Here is a 13147-nt window from a genome sequence, read left to right as displayed (position 1 = left end):
GAATATAAGCTACATGTGCTTCAAAGGACTCACCAGGAGCAAAATCTCTGCAGAAATGTATTTCCCTTTTATTAGGAAAGTCTTCTGTTGGCTTAATTATCATGGACAAAAAAAAGGCAGGCTGTTTCCCAGGGAAATACTACCCACTGATATCACAAGAATTCAGCCCTGCTTAAGTGCTAGGAGGTATGTTCTCAGTGCACTTATAATCGGGTCATTATCACCATGGTTATGAGATTTAACTGACTGAAAACTGTAGGCATTTGTCTCATTAATGCCAAATGTTAGAGTTTATTTCTGGGAGCTGAAAACTCTGCTGCCCAGGGACACGTGTTCTGTGATAATCTCTGGAAACAAGGCACTGGAGAACATCCTGCCTGCTTCGTGTCAGGTGATTTCACAGGTGGTTTTTGCTGGTTCTTTGGGGGTTTTGGTTATTGAATAACTTTGTTCTGTGGTGCTTTGCTTTGTGAGTTAATGTTCTTTGTGGGTTGTGGGTCATGTAAAACAAACAGTGGTTCTGGTGCTCTTTGCACAACGTCAGTCACTTCTGGACCATGCTACCTCCCAGCATAATCTGAATTTCTATTTTATCACCTGTCCCTCTCCTCTTTTTGGTCCATCTTTTTTTCATACACGTTCTGACAGAACAGTTTTCAGCTGTGATCTTGGGACTGAGCATAGTCACACTTCTGTGCTTGGAAGATAATTAAAGACGTGCCTTTGCCTTTCCAATTTCATTCCTATTGTTGCTGAAACAAAAAATGTAAAATCATCAGTAACACTTGGCTCAAACCAGAATTAATGTATTTTTATCCTTTCAAAAATTTTTTTCTTCTTCTCTAGTCTGCCTTTTTATCACCAAAGTTACCCCAAAAGTTCCAAGACTAGATTGGATGGAGCTTGGATTAACTCAGTCCAGTGGAAGTGTCCCTGTGGCAGGGGTTGCAATTAGATATTCTTTAAAGTCCCTTCCAACCCAAACTACTCTGTACCTGCATAATTTAGGAAAATCAAATCCTTTCATCTGGTCTGAAAATTTGATAGAAATTTGAGGCTTTCATTTATCAATCACTCACAATTTTTTCTGGTTTACAGTCTTTGTGGAGTAGGATTTGTGTGGAGTATACAAAAACATCCATAACTGCATAGGTTTGACCTCTGACTAGAATTGTCATCCATCAAAAGTTGAAGGTTGGATGATTATTATATTCTTTAGCATTTCTTTTTTACATTCTGAGACTATCCATTTTGAATTTCTTGTTGCAATGTATTTTCTGTGCAGAAGAAAAGAGTACCAGAGCAAGGCAGCTGACAGAGGGTATGAAGGTACCTGGAAAAGTAAAAGAATGAATAATATAAAAATATAGATTGGAATGAAAAATGAACATTTAAAAAAGGTCCTTATTTATTGATGTATCTATAGAGCAGTCTATTATTATTATTATTATTACAATTTTTAATTACTTCACTGCAATGATTGTCTGTGATTCATATCAAAACTGCTCTATATAATTTTCTTCTAAATAAATGTATTTATAAATGTTATCACTCAAAACAGTGGCAGTCTCTACCCATGTCTGGCATAATTCAGATAAGAGTGAAGAAATATGAACAAAAAGGGGCACAATAACTACAAAGCTACTTACCACCCTTCCTTATTTTGTGATTTCAGGGGGCATAAAAGAGTGATAGGAATGGATAGGAATGGTAATATTTGCTTTATAGTTTATACATTCCATATAATTTTATGAAGCTGCATTGCCTTATAGAGAAATGCTTGAAAATCATAGTAATGATGTGCAAGCCAAAACAACAATAAAATAAATGGGTCTTTAAATAAAGAATTGCATAGGTGAATGATGAGCATAATATGTCAAAGTAAGGATAAAATTCATTGCAACATTTACCTGTTTTTTTTTTTTTTTCTCTGGCTATTTCTCTTATTTAATCTAAGTAACAATATTTTTTATTGTATAAAGAGATTAGGATTCTATTTATGGACTGGGGGTACTTCCAAAAAAATCACATTTTAGAATGGAATTTTAGACTACCTGTTGGCAGAGGACTGAAGGATCAATTCCCAAATTTCATTCCAGCCCTGTCCAATCCAAACCTTGTCCCACTGCAAGAATCCTTGTGCTGATTCAGGATGATTAAGCAAAATCCATGGAAAATCTGCTGCTGTCATAAATATTAAAGATTGGCAAATATGTGTAGAGAGGACACAACCTGGCTTGGTCCCTTTTCCTCATGCAACTCCAGCTCTGCTCACAGGTTTGGTGTGGGCCAGTTCTGTCCTCTCCATGGGCTGTCCACCCTCAAAGTGATAGAAAAGTGCCAGGAGCTTGGAACAACAGGAAATCTCATCTATTCTTTGCAAAGGGGCAAGAAGAATGTGAAATCTCAGAAGAACACCAACTCAGAAGGTTTCAAGAACATCACAGCCCAGCTGCAGCCATCCACAGGCTGTGGGTGAGCCAGGGAGGCCTCAGCAAAATGAAAAATCAGGGTTTATGTCAGCAAACCTTCATATTCCCATCAAATCAGGCTGTTCAGAATTCCACCTCCCTTCTGTTCTGTACAATTCACCTTGGTGCTCTGGTTGCGTGGCTGGCACTTGCTCAGTGCACGTTCTGCATTTTGGAAACCTGCTCCCTCACCCTGTAATTTAGGCTGATTCTCCAGGAGCTCCAGAGCTGGTTATGATACCTGAAGTTACAGAAAATAGAAGTGGCTGTATTCAAAACTGGGGCAGGTACAAAATAAGGGTAAATCTGGGCACAGTTTCTGAAACAGTCAAAGGAAGAGAAGTAGGAAATTCCAGGAGAGTGGCTGAGAACAGTTTGGGAGCTGCATGACAGAAGGATTGGTTGTACTTCTGACTTTAGAAAGAAATTTTTAACACTTAAGGATTATATATAATATTCCAGGAAGCATATAAATTACTAACTTTTTTTTTTTTCTATTTATTTAAATGTGTTTATTCACCAAGTTGCACCAGGGACAGACATTTGGATTGGATATTAGGAAAAATGTATTCACTGAAAGGATGGCCAGTCACTGGTACAGGTTGCCCCCAGGAGAGTGGTGAAATGGTGCTTCCATTCCTGGAAGTGTTCAAAAACCATGATGTGTTGCTTAGGACATGGGTTGATGGTTGGACTTGAAGGTCTGAAAGGGCTTTTCCAACCCTAATGATTCTATGATGTGAATAACTGCTCTCTCCCAAATTCAAACCTTCACTGTTAAGTCAGAGCTCTGCTTGTGGAGGTCCTGTTTTGATAAATTAGCTGTATTTTGGTTCTGTGGCCATGGATTTGGTGATCACCACAGACAGAATATCCAGAATTTTGTGCCTAAACTTATCTTACCCCCTTACCATATGAAAAAAAAATCCCTCTATAAAAGCTATCATCATTATAAATACAGCTCCTGAAGGGTTTTTAATTCCAAATCCTGATCTTCTTCACTGGAAAAGTCAGAGCTTTTTCCGTCACTTCAAGCAGGACTTGTCACGTGCACAGCTTTCAAGAGGGGGAAAATCACAGTCCTCATTTTTAGAAACTTAGTATTAATATTTTATTTAATTATTATTTTATTGTTATTATTTATATATTTATTATATTTATCATAGTAAATATAATATAATATAATATAATGTAATGTAATGTAACATAACATAACATTACATAACATAACATAACATAACATAACATAACATAATATATAAATATATTTATTATATTGTATATGTATATATAATAGAATATATTATATATATCTTATATTTATAAAATATATTTTTACATTTATATATTTTATGTTTATTATTATTTTATTTTATAAACTGAGTATTTAGCAAACTCATTGTAATTCCCACAGGCAAGGAAAATAAATTGTCTTTAGACTGTTGGTGTGGCATTACACCACTCTAGCATTATGCTACTGTAGTATTTGTGTAGTATTGCAGTGGTGAGGTGTTTGTAAGGATTTTCTGTGGTACAAACAGCACTCCCTGCTGCTAAAGCATTTGCACTCACCCTTTTGGCGATTAAATTGTTATTCATTAAATAGGTATATTCACATATTTTTAATTATGTCACATATTTTTAATTAAGTCTGACATGTATTTCTGGCTGAAATGGGGGGAAACTTTATGAAACAATGCTCTGAACTCCTCAGTCTGCTTTGGATATTTCAGCCAGTGCTTCTCCCTTCCCACCAGGTGACAGAGACACGGACGGGTCCCCTCGGCTGCAGTAACTATGACAACCTAGATTCTGTCAGCTCTGTTCTGGTTCAGAGTCCTGAAAATAAGATTCAGTTGCAAGGTATGTAGGTGCGATTTCATTAATTTGTTTTTGGAGCGGGGTGACATTTATCACGCTATTTGTATTTTTTTTTCTTTCTTCCACCTCATAAAAGGTCATTTTCCTAATTTCTCTGTGTGTGTGTGTGCACTACAGCCAAAGTGAAGGAAATGTCACTACCTCGTGGTGCCTTTCAAATGGAAACAATTTCTGCACCCATCAGAAAATAATTTGAATAGTCCTGTTAACATTTTGCATCCCTGTTTAGCACAGCTCTCAAACTGCCTGAATTCCCAGAGATCCCACCAAGCTGGGGGAGACACTTGGGGTGCTCAGCCTTCTTTGCACCTGCTGAGCAGCAGCTGGCACCCCCTGCACTTGTTGCACCAAAATTGATGGAGTCACCAGAAAAACAGGATGTACATTTTGAAATACTCTGAATCAGGAGGAGTTAAAGGGCTTCTCCTCTTGGGAATTAAAAAAAAAAAAAAAAAAAAACAAACTTGGAAGGTTAAAATTTCACTTGTTAGGAAAAGAGTAGCAAGTGTAAATTGTAGTATTTGTGTATAAATAGCAAATAGTAGTATTTTTGTATAAATAAAAATGAAAAATAGAAAAAAGCAGAAAGAGGAAGCAAGAGAGTAATCATTTCTAAATAATTTTTTTCTTTCAAAATTCCAGCAGAAGCATTTCCTGACCTGCATATTTGGGCATAAAATTTTCTGAAAAGTCAGACTTTATGGTATTAGGCCATTAATAATTTTTATTTTCAGTTACAAAAGTAAAGCATGAGCAAATTATGACTAGGAAAACACCCACTAAATTCTCTTTAATGTGTGTGTTTGTGCACACCTCTGACTCTGTGCCATGAGAGCCATACAATTCTTAATTTGCAGTTGAAGGTAGATACGCAATTATTTCCAAGATTTAAGGTTTTCTACATGAGTGTGTAAATCACTTGGACAAAGAGTGTGAGGTGGTTGGTGATATTAAGAACAGCTCTCAGGGGTGATGATCCCTGTGGTATGTGTTTGCTCCTTTCCCTTTCTCCCCAGAATCAATTAAATCCGTAAAAACATAAAATTATTTCCCAGAGATGTATATTTTTTTTAACAAAAAACTTGTCATCTCCACTGGGATTCCATGAATATTTCCAGAAAATATAATTTTTGGATGGTTTCCAGCATATTCATGATGCTTGTCTGTTAAAATCTGGAAAATAATCTTAGCATCTCTCAGGCTGTGGAGAAATGTATTATCAGAACTGTGTAAACTCTTTAATGGAAGAATTGAACTGGGGTTTTTTTTTCCTTGCACAGCCTCTCTGGTTGGAAAAATAATTGTTTTTCACAAGAGAGTAGCAGAGTTTTCCAAATGTTGACATGAGTCAGAAGGAAGCACAATCAGAGCAGGTTTCAGCAGTTGGAAGGGTTCTGAAATTCCTGTAACAGCTATAGTTTTGCATATACCTAAAAATAAGGAATAAATCTCTGTGAAATCATCCAAGTGCCTACGGAGAAGAAAATGATATCACCAAATACCCAATCCATACGATGAGAAATTACTTGGAACACGTGTAGGAGGAGTTTTTTGAAGAACCACAGGAGCTGGACTTTGCACCCTTTCCATGCTAAAACTTCAGTAGATTTAAGAATGAATTTTCTTACTCAAGGTTTGGTAGCCCTACCCTTCACATCCAATTGACTGTCCCACAGCAATTTGCTACCAATGCTAGAAAAATAATCAGCCAAATTTGATTTTTCAAAGATTTCTTCCAACCCAATTTCGCCCTTCCTTCTTAGTTTGCCCCACAGAATCACAGGAGATAATGAGTTGTTTAGACAAGCTGCATCTTGTTGTGCCAAAGGAAACATGGAAAACAAGCCCAATTTTGGATGGAAATGTTTACACCTCTTTCCCTGATTATGCTGTCTCTTCACTCTGTCTCTCAGGGCTGCTTTCCCTTCATCAGCATTTTCAGAATCTGCATTATTGCTGGCACCAGGATTATCATTCAACTGTGTGATTTCCTGCTGCAAGGCTCTGGCTGCTGTTCACTCAGCAAGGAGAAGTTGATGTTACCCAATCCCCCTGGAAATATTAAAACAATAAACTCTCTGTCTGAGGAGCACAGGTTACTCATTAGTGGATGGATGTTCCATGCTGAGAGGGAAATGTGAGGAATATGTCTGAAAATAATTATTAAGAAAGGAAATACACGACATAGTAGAAATGCTGGACAGATGTGCAAATTATCCTAAAAACTCCATATATTTTTGTTTTTCATAAATGTTTGTTTGTTTGCTGTGTGAGCTGGTGAAGCTGCTCAGCTCCAGAACTTCCTTTGCGTTTAACGCCAAAATATTTCCCCCATTTCCTACAGGTCTTCAGGTCATCCTCCCTGAGTACCTGCAAGAGCACTTTGTGCAGGCGGCTCTGAGCTACATTGCCTGCAATTCCGAGGGGGAGTTCATCTGCAAGGACAATGACTGCTGGTGCCAGTGTGGCCCCAAATTCCCCGAGTGTAACTGCCCCTACATGGACATTCAAGCCATGGAAGAGAACCTGCTCCGCATAAGCGAGACCTGGAATGCATACAACAGTGAATTTGAAGAATCTGGTGAGGGTTTTTTTTTCTTTAAAGTTTATTTTTTTCCCCCTTTCTTTGGCTGTATCTCATAGAATGGTTTGGGTTCCAGCTGGTCCCATCCATGTTTTTACAACTCGCTCGTGACACATCGTCACTGCCATGTTTTCTGACAAATCCTCTTTGCCCAGGGTTCTTCTCCTGGGAAGCTGAGAAGCCTCAGAGGAAAAATGAAAACAATTCTTACCTCATTTGCTTCTCCTGTGTTTTGCTGCTTTGGAATGTGGTTTGGAGATGGTTTATCCAACAACTGGTTGTTTAATTGATCATTAAGTAAAAACAATTCATATTTTGGATAAACCATCTCCAAACCACATTCCAAAGCAGCAAAACAGGGAGAAAGAAATGAGATAATATTTTCCTTTTTCTCTGAGGCTTCTCAGCTTCCCAGGAGAAGAATCCTGGGGAAAGAGGATTTTTCAGAAAATATGATGGGGTGACACCACATTAGTTTTTCGTTAATGCATCAAGGTTTGTTTCTGCTAGAACCCCAATTACTAAGAATTTTAGACTTTCTATACTGACAAAAAATAACTCCCAAGAAAATACTACGCTTAACCTGAGACCGCAAAGAAAACATCCAAAATTAAATAACAGAACTAAAATTTTAAGTGTATAGTTTAAATAGAAGTATATAATGTCACACAGTAAAAAACCTTAGAGTTTAAAGTTTTAGAATATACTAATACAGATAACAAGATAGACGTTTTAAAACACTAGCTAGTTCTTCTTCTTCACCTTCTTCTTCATGAATTTAGGTAGCATTGTATAATTAAATAAAAAAATCCACATTACAAACCATGAGTAATTAGTTACTGAGTTAAAAGTAAAAATAATTTAAGTATAATTCCTTAAAAATGGTTTATCCTTAAAAAAATTTCTCCATTTATAAAAACAAAAATACAACTCCATTTTTAGTTTATTAAAATAAAATACTATAGAACTCACAGCTTGTGAGTTCTATATAAAGAACTATAATATATATAATATAATAATAACTATAACTATAATATAAATAAAAACAAATAAGCATCTAAATCCAAACAAAAAATACCATCTCATTAATTTAATCCCAACCTTGACAAAAAAAAAAAAAAAAAAAAACTAAAAAAATCCAGTTTCATACATCATTTCACCTGTTCTGATCATCAGAACTTCCTGTCCCACAGAGAATGGGAGCTACAGGTAAAATCAGCTTCTGAACAAGTGTTTTCACAACTCTCTTGTTCAGTGATATCAGAAACAGCTGTCTGGCCAGATGGTGGGAAAAATAAGGAGAGCTCAGCAGACCTGGGAAAAATTGTTGAGGAATAAAGAAGAATTGAGGGAGGTAAGGAAAAGTCAGAAAAAAATACAAATATCACAGGTTCTAATGAGTTCTGTTGGAGAAAGAGAACAAATCAGTAGAAGAGAAAAGGAGGAAGACCATACAGTGGTCAAGGGAAGGGTAGAATAAATATCAGTAAAAGAGTGTGAATGCACAGTGCTTCAGATACATCCATTTTTGTATTTCTTGTTTTATTGTTAAAGACTGATTCCTCAGCTCAAGAGAACTGGTCATTTCAAGAGACCCTGTATCAGCTAAAATGTCATTTGTTGCAATTTCCAACCTGGTGCTGTTTTTTATCTGAGTCTCTTTAGAAGATCTGAGGCCCTTTTCCTATCCCCATTCTCACATTTAGCAGGAGCACATCAGAATTTACAATATTTCTCCTTGGAGGACCACAGACATCACTGACTGTAGAAGCAGGAATTGATGTGTTGGTTTTGTGTACATTTGGGTGCATTTTTCCAATGACTATTTGGACAATTTTAATTATTTCTGGAGCCATGCTATCATCTGCTACTTTTCAAACTAGGGCAAATATATTGACTCTTCAGAGAGGCACACATTTTGCCATATTTTGTCTTATCTGAATGGGCTGTGACACTGTTCAGTGCCTGAAAAATGTCCTTTGCAGGCACCTACTTAACAGCAATTTTAGTCAAGCTGGAAGAACACACACATCTGGGTCTGTGGAGGGTTCTTACAGCAAGCTGTATAATGGACATCAAGTTAATTATGAGTTTGAATCATTGTCAGCTACACTTCTAGTCCTGTGCTCAGGTCTGTGACACGAATGTCGGGAAAATTGGTAAGAGTTAAATTCTGGGCTTTTAAAAGACTCTTTAGCTCTGCTGGGTGAATCACTAAAATGCCGACTTCACATATATCTGTCAATTTGGTAATTGCTAGTAGGTGTGGTTACTAAGAAGTGTGAAATTTAGGTTATTAACATCATTAAGACATATGCCATGCTCCCCTCTTTAGCCCTTGAAATATTTAAATCATTTTTAATCTAATAAATACACCAAGCATGACTTCCACAACTCAGAGGTAGCTTCTAATATTTCTGCTTTTATCTCACAAAGTGTTTTGCCTAAAGATGGTCGTGGGAAGATGAGATAGGTAACCTTGTATGGGTCTGCTCTTGGAAAAAAGTTGGCATGGGAATTTTTCATTGATAACTTAGTCCTTGAGCAGCCAACCTCATATAAATCATATATTTCCACTGAGCAGCTCTTCCAGGGCTGTCACACGTGTTCTGTAAGCATTTCCAGCCACACTGATCTATGCATATTTTTTTTATAAGCATTGAGACATATTCTGAAACATTTGGAGCTTGAGCAATATTTCCATAATGAAAAATTATTAACAAATAGCAGTGTGATCTGATCCATGTTAGCAGCACATGCTGGGAACAAAAGTGACCTTTATTAAGGAAAATTAGGAAACTGCTAAGTCTTTGTCTAAATCAGTGGAAGTCAGCTTCTGAGATAACAGTATGTTGCTTTATTCTAATCTATTTATAATAAAAAATAAATTCACTAGAAAGGAGGCCAGATTATGTAGTAATTTTAGTCTGAGCATCAAGGGGCAAAATAATCCAGAGCAGTCAGTGCTGGCCCAAATAGCTCCTATTAATGGCAGAGGAGTTAATGAACTCATAAATTTCCTTCTATGACACGGTGAACTCCAGAGTCAACTAAAGGGAAACACAAGAGAATAAAATTTTTTCCTTTTCTGCTTCCAAACCCTTTCTTAGCCTAGATGTTACAAAATAGTCTTCTGACTCCAGAAAAAAATCTTGTCCCCTAATACAGACCTGTAAGACTTTCTGGGTTCACTTGAGGCCATTCCCTGTGGGCAGGATTTAGTTTAAAGAGGAAGAAGTAAATATTCCATTTAAGATGATGTGTTTATTCTCTGTGTTATCTCTCCTCCTGTCTGTTCAAGATAAAACAACTGAGGATTAGGTTTTTTTTTTTTTTTTTTTTTTTTTTTTTTTTTTTTTTTTTTTTTTAAGAAAGGATGAGAGGGCTGCAGTTGTTCAGCCTGGAGAGGAGAAGGCTCAGAGACAACATATAAATATGTGAAGGGAGGGTGCCAAGAGGACAGAGCAAAGCTCTTTTCAGTGGTGCCCAGCGACAGGAGAAGGGGAAATGGGCAGAAACTGGAAGACAGGAGGTTCCCTGTGATCACCAGGAAGGAGTTTTTCTCTGAGCTGACCTAGTGCTGGCACAGCGAGGTTGTGGAGCCTCCTTTCTTGGAGTTCTAAGGTTGACTGGCCATGTCCTGGGCAGCTGGGTCTGGGTGGCCTTGCCTCAGCAGGGGTTTGGACCAGGGGTTCTTCCCCATCTCAGCCAATCTTTGATCAAAGAATTGTCCTGATTTCCACACTGGAAGACTCTGGTCTGCAATCTGGGCCTGCTGGTAGTGACAATTCTCTTTGAGCCCCTCTGGCTATTGCAGGTTACATGACCAAAAACATCTTTATGTGCAGACTGCATTTCACTCAGGCTCCTCTGGCACTTTTTAACTACTCAAATCCCCTTTTGGAGGATGTGCAGCAGTATGTTATTTATCTCTCAGTAAATTTGGCTGCCTTTTTCATTTCTCTAGCTGCCCTCCAGCAATAAATATTTGATCACTATTAGCTCAATGAGCTTTGTATAACCTCTTAGTGTCAGGTTATGTACCAAGATCTTAAAAAATTACAAGAGCTTCCCTCAAGTTGTTTACCCTGAACCATCTGCTTATCCTTTATCAGATCTAGTGGCCTCCAGACTCTACGACTACCCAAGAAAATGAGCATCTGTTTCCTTATCAAAAATCCATAGGAAAGCTGCTCAACCTTTATTAACAAATTTCATTAACTTCTTGAGGAGTTTGGCTGAATTATTGTGTAAGCAAAGTGCTCCCTGAGATCATCACTCCAAGAAGCTGTGGTCTTACTAATATCACTAAAAATATCTAATGGAATCAAGCAGGGCTCCATTTACTTTTCCTGATGTGCATGGAAGTAGCCCTTGCAGCCTGAAAGGACAGCTAGAAACAACAAACACAGGGGTGATGCAGTTTGACCTGCTGCTTTCACAGGTCACTCAGTTTCCCTGAGATTCCAGGCTGTGGAGTTAATCTAACCCATGTTAGATTAAAGCTGTGCAATCTTCTCGAGTGTCCCTGCAGCCCTCCTCACGTTGTCAGTGTTCAATTGTTTAATATTGCCAATTTTCTTGTTCCCCTTCTGCCCCAATACAGGAGCACCTTCTTGTCCAGGTGTTTCTCCTACCTCACCTCAGTGAACTCCACCTTTCTATTTCAGGAAAAAGGTTTGACCTAAGCACTTGGATGTCATTTGTTTCCCTCAATAAAGTATGTCAAATATTCCTTGAAAATTTTCACACATTTTGGAAGTAGGTGGAGCTTCCACAGCTTATGGTTGGAGCAGTGTTGAAGATGATGCAGATAAAAAAATTGCTGTTACACATTTGGGAAGATTTTGAGACTTTTAAAGAGTTAATATACAAAGAAACTAATTCTGACCTACAACACTGAATGGCAATTTAGCATGTTCGAGAGATCGTGATCTGCTCTAAAACACAGGAAAGTCACAAAGACCCCCAAAACCATCCACAGGCTCTGGGTTCTGACAACAAGGATAAGAACATGATCACACATTGCCATAATCTTGGTGTGGTTGGCTGCTGAGCATCTTTGGAAATCTGAACACTCCATTCAAACAATTTAAATGACTGCAATTTCCTTCTAAGGTGATCTGGTTGTTGACATTGAAAAAAAAATAAATTGTAGCAGTCCCTGTAGTGTAATTTCATCTTTCAGAATGAAAAAGGCTATCAAAATAAATAAGGACAATACTGTTGCTCAAAAAATAGAAAATGGCAAAATTCTGTTTTCATAATTTCTTTTTTTATCACTAGCATTTATGAGACCTCCTGAAAATATGAAAGTAAAATCTTTCATCAAGCATTTCTTTTCACGTATCTGACATGCAATGGCAGCTTGTTGCCTTCTCTCTGCATATTTCACAATATGCTGAGCAGTGGATTTTTTTCCCTCCTTGAAGGCAACAAAATCCCTTTTGGAATATATCCTTGGAAAGCATGGAATCAGGAGATGTACAATAAATATTATGATAGATAATTTCAAAGTAGCTTTGAAACAACAAACTCATTCTGTTAAACACTTAATTTAAATACCAGCTAAGATGGAAGGAAAGATCACAGCCACCACAAACTGGACAGCTGGGCTCAAAGGTGATTCAGTGAAGCTCTGAAATATGTGCCTGTGTGAATCATTGGAAGTGTTTGAGGAAGTGAAGATAACATTTTTAAAACAATCTGTAGTCCATTAACTTCAGGGATTTGACTTGAATGTCCAGCAGAAGCTTTGGAGGAGCAGAGCCAGAGCCATGGAGGCCCCTGAATGGTTTGACCAGAGAACACAAACACTGCTCACTCCAACAGACACGTTGGACACAGACAGAAATAACCAAAAGTCACCTTGCAAATATTTTGAAGTGCATCCATCCACAGCTTTAAATGACAAACAACTTCTCAAAATGTCGAGTTTGATTTTTTTCAGTCACTTCTGTATCTGCTTTACAGAGATAATTCAAAAGGTAAATTTCAGTATCACAGAAAGTGCAAGTGATGAAAGTGCAGCCAAAGTAAATTGATATTAACTTTCACATGAATATTTGCTGAAACTATTTTTCATTGTCCATCCGTCCACCATCACTGCTTTGATTGCAAATACTAACAGAAATGAATTGCTGGTGCAAGCTATTCTTAAATCCCTGGTTTCATTGGATTTGGATTTCATGTCTAATGCATTCCATAATTC

General features: G+C 37.4%; 1 protein-coding gene across 1 annotated transcript in view; it reads left to right on the top strand.

Moving 5' to 3' along the window:
• Positions 1-13147, top strand: part of LOC132330796 (BMP/retinoic acid-inducible neural-specific protein 3) — a 187956-nt gene that overhangs the window by 120023 nt on the left and 54786 nt on the right. The window contains exons 4-5 of the mRNA XM_059853502.1: positions 4229-4334; positions 6697-6933. Coding sequence (XP_059709485.1) covers positions 4229-4334; positions 6697-6933 — 343 coding nt within the window. The remainder of the gene's footprint in view (positions 1-4228; positions 4335-6696; positions 6934-13147) is intronic.

This window comes from Haemorhous mexicanus, chromosome 9 (genome assembly GCF_027477595.1).
Source record: "Haemorhous mexicanus isolate bHaeMex1 chromosome 9, bHaeMex1.pri, whole genome shotgun sequence".
Classification (NCBI taxonomy): domain Eukaryota; kingdom Metazoa; phylum Chordata; class Aves; order Passeriformes; family Fringillidae; genus Haemorhous; species Haemorhous mexicanus.
The sequence above is the reverse complement of the archived record's forward strand: the minus strand, read 5'-3'. Positions and strand labels throughout refer to the sequence as shown.